Consider the following 25,416-nt stretch of genomic DNA (forward strand, 5'->3'; position numbering starts at 1 on the left):
GTCAGGTCCAAAAAAAAAATAGGGTTGTCCATGTTTCAGAATGGGTTGTGGGTTTATGAGTGTGAGATTTCCCAGCCTATTTTTTTCCCCAGTCCGCCCCTCATGGAAATTAATCTCTAGAACAGTCACTTCATGAGCATTTTTTACTTATTTTGAGAAACTATCATCATATCATATACAAAGAGACAGCAGTGTTTCAAAAAAACACCAATGTTTCAGGAGTTTAGTACACAAAATAGGACAAATGCTTATTAGATAACCGTATTTGAGTTGATGTATATGCTTTTATTTTTTTATTAACTATTTTTCCCCAAACCATTGTTAGATGCAGTTAGATGCCTGTAGTTATGCAAAGATTTGGTTTCAAAAACAGTATCTATAAACTATTTCTTTTGATTTTAAATCTGCTTTGAACTACAGATCAATCTCTAAGTAAAGTCTGATTGTGTGGTGGATGTGTTCAAATGTGATCATCTTAATTCAGGTGATGAAGGATGGTGAAAGTCTGACAGTATTGAGCACTACTGTAAGGTTAAACCTGCATGGTGTAAAATGGTTATAGATGATTAACAGTTGCAAATTAACATTCATTATAAATTTATAAAAGTAATCAAAATGTACTCAAAAGTAATTAGTTACATTACTTTATTAAAGTAATTAAAAAAGTTACACTACTATTACATTTTAAATAGGGTTACTTGTAATCTGTAACCTATTACATTTCCAAAGTAACCTTCCCAACACTGTATATATATATATATATATATATATATATATATATATATATATATATATACACATTTTTTTGGGGTAGATTGATGCAGAAAACCTTAACACATTTTAAATCCTTTTAAGTATTTATTTTGGTTTGTTTCACAACATGGACTAAATGATTGGAATTTCTTATTGGTTCGGTTCATTTTCAGAAGCCAAGGTTTCTAAACAGACCATAATTTGTTTAAACGAGTCACACACAAACCGTCCCATCATTGGTCAGAGTGTTTTAAGATTTAGCTCAGTTTACTGACGACTGTAGAATTCAACATGAAAATGAGGGCTTTTATGAATACTATATCACCAGAGGGTTAGATATGAATTTACAATGAACAATATGACACATACACACTAATAAATGTGCTGCACAAAGCCAAGAAAAAACAAAAGCCTGCCCTTTAGACACTGATGGGACATAATTTAAAAGGACAAACCTGGCTTCTAGTCAAGCATGTTTCTAAATTCACTGGGCCGACCGGCTCCATTCGGCAGGGGTTATATGGCTGCACAGATGCTGAAGACAAGAACTAAATTGGATCTGCTTTGTGTTGGCGGTACAGTGAGCCTGCAGTGATAGTCGGCCACTGCTATTGTCATCATCTTAGGAAGCTAAGAGAAGTGCTGTGATATGACACCAAGTACCTGGCAGCTGCAGAGACACACACACATAGTGGACTGTCTAAACACAAATCATTTGTGCCATTACGGTCAGCTTTTTCCTACAAATATCTGCTATTGTGAGCTAACTGCAGTTAGTTTTATTTGTTATTTATGCCTAAATATAAGGAGTAGGTCTGTTTTCTGGTTTCTTATGCCTGGAGTGGCAGGTGTTTTCTCCTGCTCTCAGTAGGGGGTGCTGTTTTACTGTGCTCCATTCTGATGCAGATGTCTCAAGAATTGGTGTTCGACTGGCATCCACAGAGCCACCTGTTCATCTCAGAGTCTGAACTGGAGGAGGAGATCTACAACACGGTCAGCCAGCACTCTGAACTCTGTCTGTGAGCAAAGGCCCACTGCCATCAAAACAGCAGCTGTGGCCCATTTTAAGCTCAGTTATGTGCACACATGCTAACACAAGTAAGCATACTGTACGTTATATATTGAAGCTCAGTTATAAGGGAGTATCTTCAACTATGGGCATTTTTTGTCCTGTAGACAAGTAAAAATGATCGAAAATAATGAAACAAAACTAAACCTTAAAAAAAACCTGACAACAACAAAAAACTATTTGTTACATTGGAAACAAATGTTTTTATTTATTATAAAATTATAAAATAAAACTAATAACTATATTAACTCCTTTGTCTTAATTATGTCTTAATTATATTTTGATATATATATATATATATATATATATATATATATATATATATATTTGACAAAATTACACCTTGAACTTAATTCGGGGCAGAGTTGTTAAGCATAATGAAAATAAATTAAGAGGGAAAATTGTATTTCACAAATGTATCTAAATAGTTGTCAAAATATATATATTAAAAAAAGTTTATTTAAAAAACTCACTCTTTGTTTAGATTATGTTAGTATTAACATTATTATTATTATTATTTTATGATGGGCTTATTCTTAGTCATAGGCAAAGATTGAAATTGAAAACCTACAAAAATTATGATGCCATTGTAAAAAGATTTAATATGACCTTCATAAAATAGTAAAAAGTTTTTTTTTTTTTGTTAAAAAAAAAAAAAAATCAACCCCTGGCAAATAAAATTGTTTAAGGTTGAGTTTGAGGCTAAAGACATGTGTATCGCAACAACATTACTAAACATAAACATAGTGATGTAATGAAAAAAAGAAAGAAAACAAAAACAAGTATAAAGTGACATGACATACAGCCAAGTATGGTGACCCATACTCAGAATTCGTGCTCTGCATTTAACCCATCCAAAGTACACACACACACACACACACACACACACACACACACACACACACACACACACACACACACACACACACACACACACACACACACACACACACATCATGAACCCAAACAGAGAGCAGTGGGCAGCCATTTATGCTGCGGCACCCAGGGAGCAGTTGGGGGTTTGGTGCCTTGCTTAAGAGCACCTCAGTCATGGTATTGCCGGCCCGAAACTCGAACCCACAACCTTAGGGTTAGGAGTCAAATGCTCTAACCACTAGGCCACAACTAGAACAACATTTGGTGATTTAGCTCTCAGAAAACAAAAACTTGACAACACTATGCTACATGCTTTAACAGAAATGTTAACTAAAAGAACTAGCCAGTGACTTAATAAACACAGACCCAATCCTGTTACAGACTGTTCGTGAGCGAGAGACAGCAAAAGACAGAGAAAGAGAAGAAGAGGGCAGGTTTGGCAGGTGTGTAGTTTGGACTAGGGCTGCTCCACCATTCTCAGCCCTCTGATCCCTATAATTGGATTTTCTGCACTTGGCCGGCCAGCACTGAGCATCAACAGTGCACCACTGTACTTGGGGAGTGTTTTCGCTTGTGTGTGCGCTCGTTTATGTGTGGACCGCTCTGCTGTCCACAACTGAGGGCATTTAGTGGACCGTTGCTCTTGCATTCACAAGGAAAACTAAACAAAATCAACAAACCAAACAGCATGGCAGTGAAAAAGTGGGTTTGTGTTTATATGGGTATATTAGATCACCCGCCAAACCGGCTGAGAGTAGATCTACCAAACCAACATAGAAGTTATGGCCCAGTGCATTTCATGATACCACATAAATGACTTTTATACAGATGGTTAATGCTAAATTGCATTGTATTCTGGTATCTGCATGTCAGAATTAAATGATAATGCAATAAACTAGAATTTTATTTAAAGGGATAGTTCACTCAAAAATGAACACTCATTAATTACTCACCCTCATGTTGTTCCAAACCCATAAGACCTTTGTTCATCTTTGTAACACAAATTATGTTATTTATGATGAAATGCGAGCGCTTTCTGACCCTCGATAGATGGATTTCAGAAGGTTTTATGGGTTTTGAAGGACATGACTGTTAGTAATAAATGACAGAATTTTTATTTTTGGGTGAACTATCCACAGTTTTAATTATAAATTATTATTGTCTACACCCAGTAATGGTGTGAACGTGTGTCTACAAGCGACGCAGTGGAGAGGAAAAATGTGGAATAGAGTCATTTTTATGTTTTCTTTGCAAAAAAAAATTAATAAATTTCACATGGACTACTCTGTCAATCATCTTGGTACTTTTCTGGACGTTGAACATGATAGTTCTCTTGCGGTCTATGGCAGGGTCAGAGAGCCCTCAGATTTCATCAGAAAAATCTTAATTTGTGTTCCGAAGGGTCTTACGATTTGAAACCACATGAGGGTTAGTAATTAATTTAAATTAACAATGACAATGAAAACAGATTATTGGAGTATGTTTTTAGATAAATACTGTTTCAGTCTTTCTACTTCAGAATTAATGTTTAATTCAGTCACTTTTTTATTGCTTTACCTGCTATTTGACCGATTTACAATTGCAATTTCTGAGTGGAATTTTTCACACCAATTTTTTGGAAGTGTACAAGGAAAGTCAATAGGGTCCAAAACAACACTGGACCCCATTGATGTTCACTGCACGGTTAAACAACAGACATTTATCAAAATATCTTCTATAGTGTGAAGGTGCCCCTTTAATGGGCACCACAAATTTTGTAGCCAAATTAAACAGAGGCAGTGTGAATACACAACTTTCAAATATAAATGAATATTTATTTAAACTTACAAAATGGCAATCATCCAAGCCCAATAATATAATCAAACATGACAAAAATTAATAGAAAGAACAAAGTCTTAACCAAAAAGAAAAATCCAAATTAAATTCAAAACAATAATGCAAAATGTAAAGTTTCCAAAAATAACTTCTTTAACCAAAAAGGTCAATTTCAACAAACAAAATACCAAAATGCTAGAGCTGAAACAACTAATCGATTTAATAGATTAAAATCGATTATTAAAATAGTCAACTAATTTAGTCATCGATTAGTTGCTAAATAACTTTTATTTGCCGTAAGCGGTAAATAAGCGTGCATATTTCAAATCTGCGGTGACCAAAGTGTGGCAGTAATGAGCCACCGGAGGTTTTACTCAGCCAGTACAGCAGGAGAAGTAGCGAATAGCCAATAGCTGGCCTCATTTTATGTCACGTGCTTCCCGAACAGCGTCTCTGCCATAGACAGTAAAAGTTCAGCGGGATGAGGAAGTACTTTACTTTGAGCCTTCAAAAAAGAAGAGTAACCTGTAAACTCTGCACTACTGAACTGTTTAAGGGGCCGTTCAAATATCGCGTCTTTTGCACGCTCAAGTTAGTTATTTCCAATGTAGGCGCGCGATATGCGCGCTCATAATGGAAGCGACGCTGTCTCGACGCGCCCGTTTTTCCAGGTGCGTCCGCACTGCATCGAGTTAAAAACATCTCAACTTTGGCTTGCGATTTTTAGAGCTGCAAATCCATTTATCCTTTGCCGAAATTTCTGCCTCTTCATGGAGAGAGCACGTCATGGTTGCTTAGCAAAGGCAGACGCGCTTCTGCCCGAGCGCTTTGGAAAGGAGAAGGCGGCGCGCCTAGCGTTTTCCACGCGTTTTTAGGCGCGATATGTGAACGCCCCTAAGACTTTTATTTGTGCAGATTCTCCAGTACAATGTTGTTTGCAAATGTTTAGTCGTAACAAACGAGTCGTCATTTTAACAGTTAACATTTGAAGCTTTACAAACATGTTCTGTGATCAGTTTGTCGTTTACCAGTTCATAATTCAGTCTTGCAGCCTAATTATGACTGAATGAGAGAGGTAAATGTTTAAATATATTTGAAATGCACTGCTCTTTTTCAGACAGCAGTTTTTTGTGTGTCCAATTTTTTTTTCTGGACAACCTTCTGATGGATTTTACTTTAAAAAGTTAGTTCCATTCAGGTTGCATGCCATTGGCACTTTATTCGAAGGATTGTTTAGAATTTCACAGCATGAGCTATAAAGCTGTTTCCCAGTAAATAATACAATGCAATGTACTGCAATTTTATTCTGTTTCATCCTTCTTCTTTGTGAAAATATGTTCTGAAAGATTCCTTAAGCTTTGTTTGGGATGTTAAACTACTTTAGGAGCTCTAAGGACTGCCATGGTGAAAACATTATTTGAAATCTACTTGTATGGGTCAGTGTTTTGATTGCAGAAGAGTTCGACAAAGGTTTACTGACACATAATAAAACAACTCCAGGTATATTTTTGATCAAGATATGACAATGCAAAATGGTTAAAATCTCTTAAAAATCTATGCTGAAGGATAAAGACCTTTTATTAATAATTTACTTGGGGGAAAATTGGGCAAAACTGAAATATAAGTACATAAACCGATTAATCGTAAAAATAATCGACAGATTAATCGATTATCAAAATAATCGTTAGTTGCAGCCCTACAAAATACCAAAATACCTGCAATCCTCAGGCCACACTCTCCACTGCAGCAACAAACACAGACTACCTTCCATTAGAAAGACATTCACATTTATACTGGTGGCCAGCACCATTACCCCATGGGGAGGGACAAACTCACATACAACACTTTACACATGTTCCCTTAAATATACAGAGTCTAAAAAGAAACATATTGGCATGATGTTCTATTTAATAAATATACTTTGATGTTATTAAGTCATTCACGTTAAACAGGAAATAACAGCAACAACTCGGCCGCTTTGCCCCTGAACCCCCCCACGCTCAATTTAATACATGGTAGATTCCCACCTTAAGCGGAACCAATAATTCCTGCCATTGTTTCCTACCAGGACTCTAAAAATCATGGGACAAACACTACATGGGAACAATACACATAGTTTACAGGTATTTCACTCACTCTCCAATCAACAATTACAATAAACTCCTGTATCACCAAACAGTCTCTGTGTGTGTTGGTGCGTATGTGTGCATATTAAAGCACAGGTTGAACGTGCGGTCTTTCCGTGACCGTCACTTATAGAAAGTCATAAACATTTGAAAGGACTTGAGGGTGAGTATTTTTCATTTTGAGTGAACTCTCAGTTATTCATGTAAAGCAATCTTATATCTGACACTTTTCCTTCTCTTGCTTATTTTTCAATGTACTGCAAAGGATATTTTAGGGGTAGGCTACAGACCCAATCAAAGGCTGATGCTTTTCTTAAGCATATATCAATGCATTTAGCTACTTGACTCTCATGCAAGCGGTCGGGTGTTCTGCAGAGTCACATTGCCATTTCTCCCCCGGGCCCCAAGAGAGCCTTCACTTCATTAAAGATGCATCAAAGAGAGACTAAGGATCTTCGCACCATCTGAGCCCACAGAGGATCCAAGCTATATCCACATTCAGCCAACAACCCAGGCAAAGAGCTTTGCTGTGGACAAAAAAATAATAATGATACTTTTGGGAAGATCTGACAAGCCCAACAGCTATTTCCATGTCAAAAAACTGTGATGTGTAGAAATGCAGTAAAGTCTGCCATGACTTATAATAAGCAATAGAGAAAAAGAGAGAAGGCTCCAGCTTGCTGTAAAATTTTTATGCAGTGAAGCCAAAAAAAAAAACATATTTTGGGGCCCAACTGATATATTACCATTCAAGTGTGTTAATCCACAAATATATAACCTTTAAAGAAAGAAACAGCACAATTTGAATCTGAACATAAAAATATAAACTTTTGTAATTAAACAGCCGTTAGCTTTGGAAAAACTCCAAACACAAAGAAAAGACAGTTACTTAGAGCGTATGAGTGAATCCAACCGAAAAGCTTGAAAGCACAAAGTATAAAACATAAATTGGTGAAGCTTAGAAAAATGGAAAAGGAATAGGGAGAGTAATAAGCTCAGTTATGCCTTGGAATCAGGCATGAATATTCAATGGTGGTTGATGCCAAGATTTCCTCAGCAGAGATAAGAGGGAGTGGCAGAGAGCGTTTGAGATGAAATGAAGCTGAAGCAGCAGATGCAGCCGTCCACCCATCATTCAATCAACCATCGAGAGGCTCTTTTCCCCTGTGCTAGTGCCAGAGCTACAGTAGGGAGCTTCAGCCTGTACTAGATAATGCCAACAGAGGGCACCAGCAGAAAGACAGACAGAGAGACAGAGAGAGAGAGAGAGAGAGAGATTTGATCAATTGTGAATCAAAGGATTTGGCTCAGAACTCATTGACAGTCAGAACTACAGTGGTGGCATTTTGAAACACATTTTGAGGGTGTACCACACATGAACGTGTTAGAATATCATAATATTCTCTTATTCTAATTTCATTGAGAATGTGTTGTCATTTAAAGTATTTTATAATGCTACAAATGATTTATATTTTCAAACAAATGCTATTCTTTTGAACTTCATATTCATCAAAGAAGAAAAAGTATCATGGCTGCTAAAAACAAAAATCATTACTTTAAGATTAGGGATGAAAACCCAATAATAGTAAGAAATTGTCCTCAATTAAAATAATATCCAAATATCCATTTACAGTAAAATAATGTTTTGGTGTTTAAGCACAATTAACACAGCGCATAATATGACTAAGATTAATTAAATACTGATCTGTGTTTTTGAAATTTTTCCTTGCATAATTTACATCTCTAAAACATTTATTGTCTTAGATTTGCAAGACAAACTTCGAATTGAAAATAACTCTGTATTGTGAGATGTAAACTCGCAATTGTGAGAAAAAAGGAAGAATTGTGACAAACGTTGCAATTACATTTTAAAATGGTATTCTGTGGTGGCCCCACCAACAACAACAACAAAATTGAGAGTTGTGACATTTTATCTCACAATAATGAAATTTTTCCTTGCAGTTCTACGATTTCCCCCCTTATATTTGCAAGATAAACTCAGAATCCATACTAACTCAAACTTGTACTTCTGAGCAGAAAAGTCTGTATTGTGAGATGTAAACTGGTAATTGCAAGAAAAAAGTAAGAACTGTGACATAAAAGTCTCAAGTAAACTTCTGTCAGGACCACTATCGTCAAAATGGCTGACACTTAGCATACAGTTTGGCTTGGCGGCATGGTTTTGTTCTTGGCAAAAACTCCCTGCCCATCTATGCACCCTGTCATGAATGAGCAGGGGGAGCAGCAATAATAACCCCCAAGGGTAAACAGAACAGAACAAAGCAGATATCATTAATGTACTTAATGATATTTAAGTGTAACACATTATTCAAGATAAAAGGTGTCTGATTTAATGAGGATTATCAGAAAGCAAAGTCCTGACTGTGGCGAAAAGAGGAGTTGGGCAAGGAGGAGGGTAATTTGCTCCTGAGCAAGCAAAAATGCTGTTGAATAATACTGAATAGAGCTTTCTGTGATAGATGTCAGCTTGACTCATGTGACCTGCCAGAACTAATGCTTATGCGCTTATTTATTTATTTATTTTTATTCTGTGGTGGTAACAACAACAACAAAATTGAGAGTTATGACTTATCTCACAGTTCGGAAATTTTTTCTTGCAATTCTGTGATTTATTTTCTTAGATTCGCAAGACAAACTCAGAATTTATATAAATTTAGACGCTTGTAGTTCTGAGAAGAAACGAGCTGTATTGTGAGACATAAATTCACAATTGCGAGAAAAAACTGAATGACTGTGAATTACATTTTTCATTTTTATTCTGCGGTGGTAACAACAATAACAAAAATTGAGAGGTGTAAACACAATTGTAAAAAAAAAAATATATTTGTGAAAGATAAAAAGAGTAAAAAAAAGTCACAATTACATTTTATTATATTTTTTTCCGTGATGGGAACAGGCATCCATAATTATGTATGTTTAATTTATTCAACAATTAAAACACTTTCTGTACTTAATTTGACATTAACAGCTTCTGAGCTTTCTGTTCAAGACCATTAGAACAATTTCAAGGTCACCAGCATGTGTTTTACACCGCTACATTCACACAGCATGAAAAACATTTGTTTTGTTAAATAATTAAATAATAAAATAATGCAACATAATTACATAATTTTAGAGCAATCACTAAAATATTTGAGATAAAAAGACAATATTCTTAACTCTTAATATTAAAAATAATGCATAAAACAGATCTTTAAAAATAATTTTTACTTTAAAGGTTGTCATATGATGTTGCTCAAAAGAACATTATTTTGTGTATTTGGTGTAATGAAATGTGTTTATTTTCCACATACTGTACATTATTGTTTCTCCTCTTTGCCCCGCCTTCTGAAACGCATCAATATCACAAGGCTCATCTCTCTGAAAAGCGAGGTTTGCTTTGATTGGCCAGCTATCCAGCACGTTGTGATTGGCCGAATGCCTCAAGCCTGAGACGGAAATGTTACGCCCAGGGCTTAATTTGGCACCACATTTGCAGAAGTGATGAAAAATAATAATAATTGCCAGGCTGGTGGAAACAGCAGGAGACCATGCTACCACGACTGTCAAGAGTGACTCGACGGTGTTTAGTGTCCCGCAGCAGCAACATGTATGGTGTGTGCCGTCAGCAGCTGAACAGTTCCGTGTTCAAATACACGCAATAAGTTTGAGCTTGCCGCAAATCACCAGCAAAAGTAACTACCATAGATGTGTCTGCTCTGAGAGAGTTTTTGAATTCGAAAGCTGGTTTCGAATGACTGATTTAATCTTATAGTTTGTGTGGATTTATTTTATTATGCAAACCTACATGCTATGTTGAATAAATGCAGGAATTCCCTCATTATGAACTTGAAAGCTGCGAGAATTATTAAACCATGCAATATAGCTACACATAGTCCCCCACCGAAATTTAGGACCTTTTTAAATATAACTCTAATAAATTAGGCCTGGAAACTGTGGTTTTAAAATTGCATGGCATTTCCAAGTTACTCGTGGCGTTACAGACCCCAAAAGTGACTGATGCACGCTCTTAATCACTTCAACTGGTCACCAGTGTGATTGCGCAAATGCTCCGTTACCTCTCCCTTCTGTAATCAAATGCCAGATCCGTTACCCCGCTTTGTTCCGGGACCTCGCAATTTACAAATTAAGAACTGGTTATGCCTCTTAACATATTGTAAAGCCTTGTCCGGCCAGAGTAACGAGACGAAAAAACAACAACAACAAATAAAAAACATTATAAACGTGATATAAACATGATTTCTTGTCGTGTTTTCTTTTGGAAGGTAAAAACAAAGTAGCTTTACTTTCTCAACGAAACAGCGTCACACACCCCGGCCTTGAGTGAGCAGAGGCCGGAGGCCTAGAGTGAGCCACGGTCTAGAGTGAGCCGCAGCCGGCTTGAATGAGCAGAGGCGGGCGGCTTGAGAATGGTGCGGCAAGCGGATTCTACGAAGGAGCAAACCTTGGTCTTGCAAGCAACCACATGTGACGACCCCGGGCTGGATGCTGCTTCGTCCACGGTGAAAGCTGATTCGGCAATCCACAGTGCAAAGTTGATGCATTTCATCAGCGACCAGCACAGATCAGCTACAGTCACAAAAAGTAGGTTTGCTTTCACAGTGAAACACACAGCATCTACGCGAAATGGCGGCAACAACAATACTACAAAAAGAATAAAAAAGTATGCCTTCGTTCTTTGCGTGAACATCTGGGCGGCGTTATGCAAATATTCCCACATACTGGGAACGTTAGAATGAGCCGTTTCAGGGGGCGAGGATGAGTGTTAACTTTTATAAAGAATATCTCTTTGGATTTGAGTCTTTGCAACTTCACAGATCTTCTTTATTCACCAAGAGCTTGTAACACTCCAAAGAGAAAGAAAATCATCATATGACCCCTTTAAGTCAGAATGGAGAGGGCAGCTGATCTAGATGTATAACTGAAATCAAACTCCCACTCGACAGTAACCCAACGCGGTGCCCTCCACTCATTTCATGCTCTGAGTGGATTTCACTGGGCCTCAGTTTTGAGCCGTAACTGAAGAAAACCAGGCAGGCCAAAATAAGGAAGTAGGATTTGGAGTCAGGGCATAAATCGATGAGACATAATGGAAGGCTAGAAAAAAAGTCAGAGAGCTTCAGTTTCACAATCTGCTCCTCTGCCTACACACACGCACACACAACTGGCCCCAACACACTCTTAATCTCACACAGAGGCCTGCCGCCAGGCCTGATTACTCTTCTTTTCAGGAAGGATTCATGCAGAAGGTGAATATCCAGCTTTAGAGAAAAGCTCTGGAGTGTTTACGGTGGGTGCCGCTGTAGATGACCTACCAGTGCAGTCGACAAGCTTAGACACAGAGGCTTAGACTCAGACACTGATACACACACACAACAGCACACATGCACTCTTGAACTTTGTTTTTGCTCTCTTTACTTCACCGTCCTCTCTCAGGGGCATAGGAATCATTGTAACTTTCTAAGTTTGACCACTCTCAACATTTTGGGAGATAATTGTATACAATGGGTTCATGACCGATTGGTAGTAGCCTGAATGAACACGCAAAGGGTGAGTGGTAAATCCGTCTGTGCTCTTTTTAATTGTTTTGCAAAGTAAACATGCTAGATTGACGTATTTGATCATTCTGCTTAGCATAGTTGTACTTTAATGTGAGAGCTCATCCCCCAATACAGCTAGAACCCACTTGGCTTCAATTATTTAGAACTACTGGGTGAATGTTACACCTAATTAATATTCATGAGACATGCTGATTAGGTTTTTAATGTGCCTTTCCCAATTTTTTTTTATCACTTCTGCTCTCTCTATTCTTTATAAAAAAATCAGAAAAATGGTAAAGTGTGTAATTACCATAACCAAAGAGTAATGCATTTTTAAATTTATTTTATTTTGGGATACCAATATTGACTTCTTTCTTGGTCAGCAAGATCTTTAAAAAATAAAACGACATTTATAATGCTACAAAAAAGATTTCTATTTCAAATAAGTGTTCTTCTATTCATCAAATAATCTGTAATACTGAAAAAAAAACTATTACAAAAATATTAAGCAGCACAACTATTTTCAACATTAGTCAAGTCAAGTCAAGTCAAGTCAAGTCTGCTTTATTGTCAATTTCCACATGTACAGTACATACATACAGATAATCGAAATTGTGTTACTCTCAGACCCCTGTGCATACAGATAAAATTAACATTAAAGCCTAAATATCTAGATCAAATATAAAATGTATATACAACTATACAATAAGGGAATGTAAAAAAAAAAAAGTTAAATAAAGCAGCGCAAGGAAATGACAGATATAGTGCAAATCAATGAAGTGAACAACAGTGCAGATAAAAGATTTTTAGTGAAAAAAATCCCTTATTAAAAATCGCTTATTAAGTCTGATTAAAGTGACAAGTGACAAAGGGCTCAAAATGAAGCTGTCCTTCAGTCTGCTGGTCCTCCCTGATAGCAGCAGACTGAAGAAGCTGTGTGATGGGTGAGTGGGATCACCTGTGATGCAGAGGGCTTTGCGGGTTCCATAAATGTCCTGGAGGGAGGGGAGAGAGACACCAATGATCTTCTCAGCTGCTCTCACTATGCGTTGCAGAGTCTTTCGGCAGGACGCGTTGCAGGCGCCATACCACACAGTGATGCAGCTCGTCAGGATGCTCTCGATGGTGCCTCTGTAGAAGGTGTAAATGATGGGGGCCGGGGCTCTGGCTCTCCTCAGTTTGTGGAGGAAGTAGAGACGTTGTTGTGATTTCTTGGCCAGTGCTGCTGTGTTTTCAGTCCAGGAGAGGTCCTCTGTGATGTGCACACCCAGGAACTTGATGCTGCTCACTCTCTCCACAGTCACACCGTTGATGGTCAGAGGAACGTGCTGAGTATGTGCTCTCCTGAAGTATACAACAATCTCCTTTGTCTTCTCCACGTTCAGAGAGAGATTGTTGTCACTGCACCACTTGGCCAGGTGGCTCACCTCACTCCTGTAGTTTGTCTCATCTTTGTTGCTAATGAGACCCACCACAGTCGTGTCATCTGCAAACTTAATAAAGAGGTTGGAGTTGTGTGAAGGTGTGCAGTCATGGGTCAGCAGAGTGAAGAGGAGGGGGCTCAGCACACATCCTTGGGGGGCCCCAGTGTTCAGTGTGATGGTGCTGGATGTGTTGCTGCCTGAGGTCTTCCAGTCAGAAAGTCCTACAGCCAGTTACACAGCGAAGTGTTGAGCCCCAGCTGAATCAGTTTGTAAATGAGCTGTTGAGGGATGATTGTGTTGAATGCTGAACTGAAGTCTATGAACAGCATTCTGACATATGAGTCATTTTTGTGCAGATGTGTGAGTGCTGAGTGGAGGGTAGTGGCGATGGCATCATCGGTCGACCGGTTGGACCGATATGCAAACTGGAAGGGGTCCAGGGGGGGGGGGGGGGCAGACTTGATGTGGTGCATGACTAGCTGTTCAAAGCACTTCATGAGGATGGGGGTAAGTGCAACAGGACGGTAGTCATTGAAGCAGGATGGAGATGGCTTCTTCGGAACTGGAATGATGGTTGTAGTTTTGAAGCATGTGGGAACAACAGCCTGACTCAGTGAGATGTTGAAAATGTCTGTGAAGACATCAGTGAGTTCTTTCAGTACACGCCCAGGGATGTTGTCAGGACCCGGAGCTTTGCGTGCATTGATCCTGCTGAAGGATCTCCTCACACTGTCTGAGGTCAGCGTCATCACCTGGTCGCCGGGAGGAGGTGGAGTCTTCTGTGCAGTGGTGCTGTTTTGTTGCTCAAAGCGAGCGAAGAAGGTGTTCAGCTCGTTCAGTAGAGAGATGTTGCTGTCACAGGTCCGTGGTGGGGGCTTGTAGTCCGTAATGGTCTGTATCCCCTTCCACAGGTTCCTAGTGTCTCTGCTGTCGCTGAATTGATGAGCTATCCTCCTGGAGTGCTGTCTCTCAGCCGCTCTGATGCCAATGGGACAGGTTGGCCCTAGCTGTTCTCAGGCCCACCTCATCTCCAGCTCTGAAGGCAGCGTTCCGGGTCTTCAGGAGTCTGTAGACCTCCCCTGTCATCCATGGCTTCTGGTTGGCCCGGACAGTGATGGTTTTTGGGACCGTTACATCATCAATACACTTTTTGATGTAGGCAGTGGCAGTCTCTGAGTACTCCTGGAGGTCAGTGGTGTTATTGCATGTGGCAGCCTGCTTAAACATGTCCCAGTCAGTTGTGTTGAAGCAGTCTTGAAGAACCTCTGATGATCCTTCTGGCCACACTTTAATCTGTTTGTAAACTGGTTTGGAGACTTTAATGAGTGGTCTGTATGCAGGCATTAGCATGACAGTGATGTGGTCTGAGGCTCCAAAGTGGGGGAGGGGGAGGGCTTTGTAAGCTCCTCTCTGTGTGGTGTAAACAAAGTCCAAAATGTTATTACCTCGTGTTGGAAAGTTAATGTGTTGGTGTATTTTTGGAAACACACTCTTTAGGTCAGCATGGGTGTGCTGTCTGCTGCTCACTGATGTGCTGGTACAGTTCATTTAGTGCGATTTCCTGTTGCTGATGATGTTGAACGGGGGAATATACACCGAAATGAGCAGTATAGCAGTATATTTCCTCGGCAGATAGAACGGCCGGCACTTAATAATCATAAACTCCACCAGGGGTGAGCAGTGTTTGTTGATCACAACAGTATCGCGGCACCACGTGTCATTGATGTAAACACAGAGCCCGCCGCCGCGGGTTTTTCCTCCCGCGACGAGAGCTCTGTCCGCTCGATAGCACGTTAGCTGGTCGAGCTGAATAGCGCAGTCTGGAACGCTGTTGCTGAGCCATGTTTCCGTGAACACAAAAAAACAACAGTCTCTTACAGTCCTCTGAGTTGAGCGTAGTAATCGAATGTAGTCCAGTTTATTGTCCAACGAGCGTACGTTAGCGAGTACGATGGTGGGGATAGATGGCTTGTGTGGGTTAGCCATTAGCCCAGCCCGGATACCTCCACGTTTACCCCTCTTCTGCTTCCTCTCACACTGCTTGTGGCGCCTCAGCTGTGGGCGAGATGCAGTAGTGGGGGTCGGTGATGGTGAAGGCCCCCTTAGCAGACCGAGATCCCGCAGCTGTTCTGCGTGCGCGGAGTTTAACTGTAAAAATGCGGTTTTGCCGACATCGAGCAGAAACTCGCGACTGTATTTGCGCTTACAGACAGGTAGACGCGATGACGACGTACAAAAACACTGCGACTCACAAGACAAAAAAACACGAAAACACCGGTCTGTCAGGACAGAGAGAAGCAGCTGCGTGTGGACGCACCGCCATCTTGATACTCAATAATAATAATAATATTTATTGAGTATCAAATAGCATATTAGAATGCCTTTGAAGGATAATGTGAGACTGAAGACTGTAGTAATTGCTGCTAAAAATTTAGCTTTGTCATCACAGGAATAAATTATATTTTATTTACATATTTAAAATATATTCAAATAGAAAAAAATGACATTTTAAATTGAAATAATATTCCACAATGTAATTTTTTTTACTGCATTTTTAATTCAAATAAATGCAGTCCATGTGAGCAAATGAGTTTTTTTTCTTTAAATATAATATAATATAATATAATATAATATAATATAATATAATATAATATAATATAATATAATATAATATAATATAATATAATATAATATAATATAATATAATATAATATAATATTAAAGAAATAAAACTATGCAATTAAGACTTTAAGATTTTAACAAGCATTAAGCTATAAAACTAATAGGTACTGTAGCCTTAGTCAGATAATTTTGTCTCAGAAATTTGATATATAAATCACATATATTTAAATCACATGAAATCATATTTAAAAAGTAATATTCTGGCTTTTGATAGCAGACTGCCCAGGTTGTCAATCTGAGAAGCAGGAACAAGTCTCCACTGAATCTCACTGCTTTCTAGGAAAAATTATTAAATATTTATGTGTTCTTATTTTTTTATTTTTCTTTCCTACACACCAGCCTTCACTTATACGCAGAGTCTCTAGCTAAGTAAAGCCCCTGATTGAGAGCTGAATATGGGAAGGCAGCACATCTGTTATGTGGAGACCCTCAGTGATCTCTGATGCCAATAACCTTCTGCTCTCTGGAGGGCCGTGGCACTGCTGGGGCAAAACTAGCAGCAATAAGCGCTAATGCCTTCCTGTTTCCTCCATATTCAAATCATGCCAGGCTCATTCAGGGCCACTTTGTATGCATCCCTGCCCTGCGAGCAGCACAAACACTCAGTGCCGTCTTCACCACGGACAGGCCTGCAGACTTTTACATGTGCTGTATGCATAATGCCCGGCTAGCCGTCTCTCTCCCTGCAATCCTTCATCAAGTGATTGATGTTTTGCTGTCACCAGCCTCTGAAAAAGCACTAAGCAAGTCGCTGTTCTCTCTCTCTGTCTCACCTGAAGTTTTTTTTTCAGTTTTTATTTAAGAATGGAGGGAACAGAACCAGATTTGCTTCTCCCAGTCCAAAGGAAAGGTAAAGCAGAAGGGTGTAAAAATAATGGGTTATGTATGGATTCAGGAATGTGTGTAAATTAGAGACCAGGGAATGTGACTTCCTCTGCCTCACCATAACCCTGAGATGAGGACAGGGAGACTGCAGGACGTGTGAATTTGACAAGTGGAGCCACTAAGCAGCTTTCCTTCCCTCCGTGTGCGTCTTCAGAGCCCTTGAGAGATACACCAGTGCCTGGGGAGACAGCTGGAGAACACACTCCTGGCTCAGGATTGTGTGTGTGTGTGTGTGTGAGGGTGTAAAAACTGATTTCCTGCTACCAGAGCACAGTATTCATAAACACTCATCACATAAATACATTTTTAATATAACTTTTAATAAGTGACACACATAGTACAATTGAATTAATACCAGTATAAAGTATCCAGTTATATAATAATAGTTTAAATCATCTTAAATAATCAAATAAAATATATTTAAAAAATTAATCTGATCACACAAGACAAAACAGAAACAAACAAATAAGTAAGTTAATACCAGAATATTTCATAGTTTAAATAATCTACATTAGAATGTTTTTATTTGTCAGTAACTGGTTTGGCTATATCTTTAATAGTTACTAAATTTGTGCTAACAGAATGTTTTTCCAAATAATTTCAATTTGATTTGCATGACAAAATTGGCGACTTATTTTGTAATCAGTCCATCCATTTTCACCAGGTTGATTCATTCAGGCTTATTTGCAGACTGGCTGTGAACACAATAAATGTGTATTATGACACTGACAGAGCAATCAGTCAATCAGAACGACACAAAGACATTATTGCGGTTATTATTTTTTATCTGATGACCACCTCTGAGAGGATATATGAACAAAAAATATATAACATGTATACAAATATATAACACATTTACTGAATGTTTGCATTTGCATAAAAACCATTAGCTATTGACTATGTAAAAGCTGAATATGTTCTTTTCTCCTTTGGCTTTCAGTCTAGGTAAGACTGTAACAATCGACTGGTGCAGAAATGAGAGACAAAGCACATAACAACAGCATTTAAAGATTTACACAGACGTTTGAGTAATATATTACAATGCGAAAAATCGTTCTGCAACAATGAGCCATTCAGGAAACATGAAACACCGCATGCAACACAAGATTTATCCGTAATGGTGTATTTTTGCGCTCTGTATTGACTATTGTGCAGTAAACAGTGTGAAGGAGCAGCCAGCTCGGCTTATAGGGTGAAAATTCAATCTGCAAGAAAGAGATTCGCCTCTTGCTTATTTTTATAGACAGCGAACCATTCAAATCCTCAGTTATGCTGCTTCATGTATAATCTAGGCTTTTTTTTTGCAGAAAAAGGCTGTAAATTGTCAGTAAATAGACATTTATGAGCAATTACGCAGAGTGTTTTAATTCGGCAGTGTTTTCTTTTGCTTCCATTTGTATTCAATAGAGAATAATCAGCCAAACATATGTGGCGAATGTATTGTAATCAGTGCTGCGAAAAACATTTATTGTACTCTGAACAAGTGGCAGTTTAAACTTAAAGGGTTAGTTCACCCAAAAATGAATATTAGCTTGTTATTTACTCACCCTCAAGGCATGGTGTATATGACTTTCTTCTTTCAGACGAATCCAATTGGAGTTATATAAAAAATTGTCCAGGGTCATCTAAGCACTATCACTGTAGAGGATGGGTGTTTCTGTTCAACAGTCCAAAACACTTTCAATAAAGTGCACACAACCATAATAAAACGTGCCTCACATGTCTCTGGGGGGCGAATGAAACAATTTTTAATATAACTCCAATTGGATTTGTCTGAAAGAAAAAAAGTCAAACACCTAGGATGGCTCGAGGGTGAGTAAAACTTAGGCTAATTTGTAATTTTTGGTGAACCCTTTAAAACTCTTCATTTAATTTTTGTATGTGTTGTTTCTTACAAACGCACAACTTTTGACTTTCCAAGACATTCACTCATGGACAGGAATTGTGTGGATTTCTTGTGGATTACTGTGATGTTTTTATTAGTTGTTTGGACTTCACTGCAGAGGACCTATTGGTAAGCAAATGATTCAAGGCAAAATTTCTAAAGTGCTTACTCAGCACTTTCTCTTTTCAAATATCACGATTCACAGCAGTAAGTGCACAACCAAAGGATTCAGTGAGCAGCAAGACAGACAGACATAGAGAAAGGGATAAAAAACAGGAAGAAACAAAGATAACATAAGCCAGGATCTTACATTTCAACTCCAGACGGATGAAATCTGTGTTTCCAAGGTTTTCCAGGAACACGCCATAGGGAGCAGAGGTCTTGAAGTAAAATGCGATATCAGCACTCGTTTCTCCTTTGAAAGTGGAGAAGTGCAGGTATGAGGATGGCGTGTTGAATGATGCTGCGTTCCAGTAGCTTCCTGTAAAACATACCAGAGAATGTAAGTTTCAACAGTTCTGCAGTCAAGGTCCTTTTTATCCAATATCTGAACCTGAACCGCATTAAAACCCATTGGAATTCACAAAAGCAAAGCTTTTGCTGACACAAAATGACTTATTGCATTGCCTGATTCTGTATTCTGTACTGTGTCCAGTCTTCAGAGGTCTCGTGTACTCAAAAAAACATTTGAGAAGTGACCTGTATCATCAAAAAACACTTAGGAGGAAACCACCAAACATGAGGAAAACAACAATTCAATCATACAAGTCAACTCTTGTCACAAATCTGAGTGAAAGTGCACCGTCTGTAGGGGAATGGAGAGTGTGTGGTGCCTAAGAGTTACTGTAATTCAAAGCCAGCTTGCCAACATCTTCCCTTTCTGATGCTCTTGTGGTTTGACACCCACCCATTGTGTACTGTAACACAGCCACTTATCTGAGTGGAAGTGACAAAAATAAAGTGTAATTTCTCTCTAAGATGATGAGAAGTGCATTTTTCAGGTAAAGGGGGACATTTCAGGTGATAGCTGAGCTGAGGGATAAAGTGAGTGATCACTCAAAATCAAATTCAAGTTTGAGGCAAGCTTATGTTTAGCTTGAATATCTCCAGAGCTTTGCAGTGGATAGTGATTAGACAATCTGTGGCTGGTTTTAATGTGTGGGTGCATGTGTGGGTGATAACATGCCAGCCCCCGTTCGTCATTCTGGTGAAATATCTCCTTGTACAATTAAAAACTAACATTTGCTACATCACATACTGGCGTACAATTCCTGTTGACAAGTATGCTGTTTTGGATGTTGGCTTTTGCTGGATTTTGCATAAGAAAATGCTTTCACCTGCTTCTTTAGAAAAAAAAGATGTGGCTTGATGCCAAAAAAAAAAAAAAATGAATTCCAAAAACTACCCAAATAAAATATAGTAAAAATATTACTGAAGACAATAGGTAACCATAACCAGCAAAAACAGGTTTTGCAGAAAGACCATGCTGGTCCATTATCTAAACCAGATTCAAACTAGCTTGGAAGTTCAGCAGGGATTGTTTATAGTTACTTTTATCCCATATTCAACAATGTCATTATAAATAAACAGCAGAATGTCTGACTGAAATATTTTTGTGCTCATCTACTGGCTAAATGGTGAACCACAAACAGAGTGACAGACACAAACACATTTTCATTAATAATGACTGAGATCAGATTTATCCTTAGACATTTACTGTGACTCATGTGCTTTAAATCAAAAAGCTAAATAACATCAGCGCTGTCTGCTCTAATGTCATGCATAAAACACAACTGTACAGAAAGGTGGAGAGCTGAAGATGGAGGGAAAAAACAGAATGTGATGGAGAGGAACACTGCGACAATAGACTGGAGAGATATTAGTAGAGGATGATGTCATCTCAAGACAGACGGAAACAAAGAAAAACAGAAAAAGAGACTACACTGTAAAAAATAGTTTTTTGAAATTGAAATACTATTTCAGAATTACTTTTAATTTGAGGTATTGCATGCCATTTCAATGAGTTCAAAGTTTAGCTTGTTAGTATCAGCAAAAATTATAACATTTTGCATGCAAAAAAGCATATTATTCCATTCATAGCCATGCAACGGTAACCATGCATTCATATAAATCAGAAGTTTTTAACTATATTACTGTACATATGCTTAAAAAAATTATATTTAATCATTTACCAGATACTTTTTCCAAAGCAAATTACCAATGAGGGTAATAGAAGCAATCAAACAAAAATTAATAGTAACAATATATGTGTCGTGACATATCCCAGTTTGTCTGAAGAGAAAAAATAGTTGAATAATGACATTATTTTAGCTTTCTCTGTGCACAAAAACAAACAAACAAACAAAAAAACCTGATGTCACATGGACTGTTTTAAAGATCTTCTTAATACCTTTCTGGGCCTTGAATGTGGTAGTTCTCGTGATGTCTATGTAGGGTCAGAAAGCTCTCAAATTTCATAAAAATTTCTTAATTTGTGTTGAACAAATCTCTTACTGGTTTCAAACCACATGAGGGTAAAAAATTACAGAATTATAATTTTTGGGGGAAATATCTCTTTATATAAAAGACTAGGAACCACTGTCAGATATAGTGAGTGATTAATTTGGACCGTTTCAGCATGTCTTCGACTGATTTATTAAAAGAACTGGCTCATAGTGATTTATTGTGAATAGTACTACACTGCTCAAGCCACAAGTTAGTCCTTGCATGCATCCAGTAAAGAAATGCAAATGCAATAAAAATTGTTTATATCCACGTGACACAAATTCAGAATGCAAGTAGTTAAATTTTTGCAGATTCAGCATTACTGCAGTATAAAGCTACTGGTGTGTACCTGCAAAAGATGTTCATTCCACTAGCACTGAATGCCAGGGAAGTCAAGGCCCTGTTCCTTTTCTTTCTCACAGCCACCTAAATCCCATAGTTCTCTTTCTATAAAAAAAATAATTAAATAAAAAAATAAACCTTCCTAACCTTCACCCAATGCTTATTTGTCCCTGTTCTCACTTGTTCTGCGAATAATTCACCTATGTGTTTCAGACTGGAGTAGGAGTAGAAGCTGAGACATTCACGTGGCCATAAGGGAGGTCTGGGCTTATCACAGCAGCACAGGAACAGCTCTTTTATTCAAGCTTGCTGAATGCAAGACTCTCAGTGTGTCCTTAAAGCTCCATCCATTAACACACAATGTTCCAGCGCATACTCATTAAATTATTCGCCAATTTGCAGAATTTTCAATGGGTGCTGGTGTTTTTTGGAACGACGTGGGGTGTTTTTAAATCAGGCTAATAAGGCGGTAGGTGTGGCTGATTAAATATTGCTCCTGCCAGGCAGTGAAACAGTCACCGTTCACCCTTAGATGAGCCTCGCTGTCCTTCCTCAGTGAAGGATTACAATTTTTTGTTTTTAAATGGAATGTTACACGGATTGTTTCAAAGCATCTCAATTTCACGTGTGTCACTTCTGGTTAGGATTGTTTTTTTTTCTCTGGTTAGGAGTTTTGAGTGATGTCCAGATGTGATTTGTTTTAACCAATTCAACGAGATTTGGAGTGTTCTTGAGCTGTGAAAAGGGTGAATGAATGTTTGGATGTTTCTTGATCATTTAGCTTTAACTGAGTCAAGGACAACAACAGTAGAGGTGTTCGGCCGTGAAGCACTTCAATCAGATTTACATTGATGCATAACGTCAAATAAATGAGAACTGGATTTTAAGGAAGCTTAGTCTCTTGACTCTGTTTTAGATTCTACTACTTTCAACAACAGCCACTGGTAAGGGATCATGTAGACATGCAAAGTATATTTACGGATGACAAATGCAAGCTGATTATTAATTCTCTGACTGAGCATTACTGTTTGCCAATGCTTCATTCAGCTACAGTAGCATGTTCCCAACGCCAAAGAGCAAAACTTGTAAAGCTGGACATAACAGAAGAAAACTGTTCCTCTGAGGAACCAATATGAGTCATCGCTTTAGAGTAGATTTGTCTTTAAATAGGGATGTAATAGTCTAATAATAAACTAAAACAAATAAAATAACATGTCATATGTTTATTGATACTTGACATGTATATTGATATAATTATTAAAAATTATCTTATTGAGAAAGCAAAGAGCAAAAAGCTATTTTTTTTACTAAATAAATATTTAATTTAAAAAGATGATCTATTTATATATCAATATACCTATATTATATCCCTAAAATAAATGTATTCCAAAATAACAATATCCATTTTTTTTTATATTTTTTTTTTTACTGTATCTAATAAATGTAGCTGGGTGAGCATAAGAGACTTCTATCAAAAACATCTTACTGACCCCAAACTTTTGAACAGTAGTGTATAATTTTGTGAAACATGCAAAAAGGCCAGGAAGTGTGTTTTGAAGCAAACTATCTGCAACACCTGGATATATGCAACAACTTAAAATAAAAAAACGAGAGAATAAAATCACTTCAATGGCTTAAAGTGGTGGAACATAATGCAGCGTTATAAGGTCTCCAACAAACAGACTGATAGTAGTTCTGAAGCAGCTGCATCCTTTATAGTAAAGCACAGGTCTTTTTGTAAGAAATATCACAATGGTGTTGAGTGTTATTTACCACACAGTGTGTTATTTATGCTGTGCTAAAGTACTACAAAATTCTGCAACTGGAGTGTTTTGCAAAAGCGTACATCAGCAGCATTTTTACAGTGAAGCGTAGGGATAACAGCATCTTGTTTTTCTCTTCAGCAGGAACAGGGAGTGTTTGTCAGGACTGAGGGGAAGATGGATGATACAACATACAGTAAACAACCTGCAGCCTTCAGCCAGGAAGGTGGAAGTTGCAAAATTGTTCACCCTGCAACATGACCGTGACCCATGAACAGCTGAAGGACCGCAGGAGGGTGAATGGCCGTGACAGAGCTAGAAATAAAGTTTTCACCACTTTGATTCAAGTTTTACTATTCTTCTTTTAGTTGACAATTTATATCCAAAGCACCTTTATGGTTGTAGGGCTTATAAATTGCACAGTAAAATTATTTTTCTAAGATTATCAAAGTACGTTTCGCAAGAAAATACTATGTCAGTGTTTTGATTTAAACTTTTACCTTAAATTCAATGTTTAATTTGCCAGAGGTTCAGCAGTTTGTATATCTCAGCTTTAGCACCTTTAAGCTTAAATTAATAATTCACCCAAAAATTTAATTAGCTGAAAAACTGCTCACCCTCAGGCCACCCAAGATATATAGTTGTTCTGTTGGGAAATATATAATTTTTTGTTGTCATCTCACATCAAAATCCAGTATCATTTGTTTAGAACTGTTTTTAATTGTATCTGTGCATATTTGTCTCCTGATTCAAACTTTTTCACTAAGCAATGTTATGGACAGAGGAAAGTTAAAAACATATTAAGGATGAATGCTCATTACAAACATACTGCTTTCCGATTCACAAGACATTCAATGATGGATTATTGTGATGTTTTTTTATCAGCTGTTCGGATTCTGATGGCACCCATTCACTGCAGAGGATCCATTGGTAAGTAGGTGACGTAATGCTAAATTTCTCCAAACCTGTTTGGATGATGAAACCAACTCATCTACATCTTGGATGGCTTGAGGGTGATTCAATTTTCAAGCAAATTTTCATCTTTGGGTGAGCTATTCTTTTAAGGAGAATTATTACGAAATATTAAGAAGTGTATCTCCCACTTTTTCAGGATTTTCAGGATTCTTCTGGGTTTTCACTATAAGAAACGAAGATATGAAGCAAGAGGTCTCTGAAGACCTAAGTGTTGTTCAGTTGGGGTGATAAAAGCAAACATGTGACAGACAGCTAATTTATCAGCAGCACAGATGCTGTTTACCTTATACAGACCCCAGGAGTGTGACGGCTATGAAATGTGTTAACAGCCGCCAAATGAGGGAAATAAGGGGGTCCAAATATGTACAGCCCAACTAAAGTCACAGGAAAGTCAGATGGCCAAACAATAGATTGTTTTATATTTTCATTAATCAATTTGACCTGTGAAATTTCTATATGAAAACAAAAATATATTTAAAATACTTTTTATAATATTCATATTTTGTGAATGACAAATATATAAACAAATCTTTATTTAAGTAGTGTTTATAATAAGTAATAATTATAAACATGTAATGCATGAGAAGTAATAATTTGTGTTTCACATTAACTTTTTTGGTACTTTGAAAAGCATTAATGTTAACTGTTTAAATTTTTTTTTTTTATAGTGTGATTTTTGGTGAATTGTACTGAATCCAATAACAATCATATCCAGATTTTCAAATCTTCTGCATGAATTTATTTCCTCTGTGGAA

The 25,416-nt window shown here is 37.8% G+C and overlaps 1 protein-coding gene across 1 annotated transcript in view; it reads right to left on the minus strand.

Annotated features, from left to right (window-relative positions):
- LOC132115626 (contactin-associated protein-like 2) overlaps positions 1–25,416 on the minus strand; it is a 455,893-nt gene that overhangs the window by 58,451 nt on the left and 372,026 nt on the right. The window contains exon 19 of the mRNA XM_059524041.1: positions 19,387–19,557. Coding sequence (XP_059380024.1) covers positions 19,387–19,557 — 171 coding nt within the window. The remainder of the gene's footprint in view (positions 1–19,386; positions 19,558–25,416) is intronic.

Source organism: Carassius carassius, chromosome 35 (genome assembly GCF_963082965.1).
Source record: "Carassius carassius chromosome 35, fCarCar2.1, whole genome shotgun sequence".
NCBI classification, from domain to species: Eukaryota; Metazoa; Chordata; class Actinopteri; order Cypriniformes; family Cyprinidae; genus Carassius; species Carassius carassius.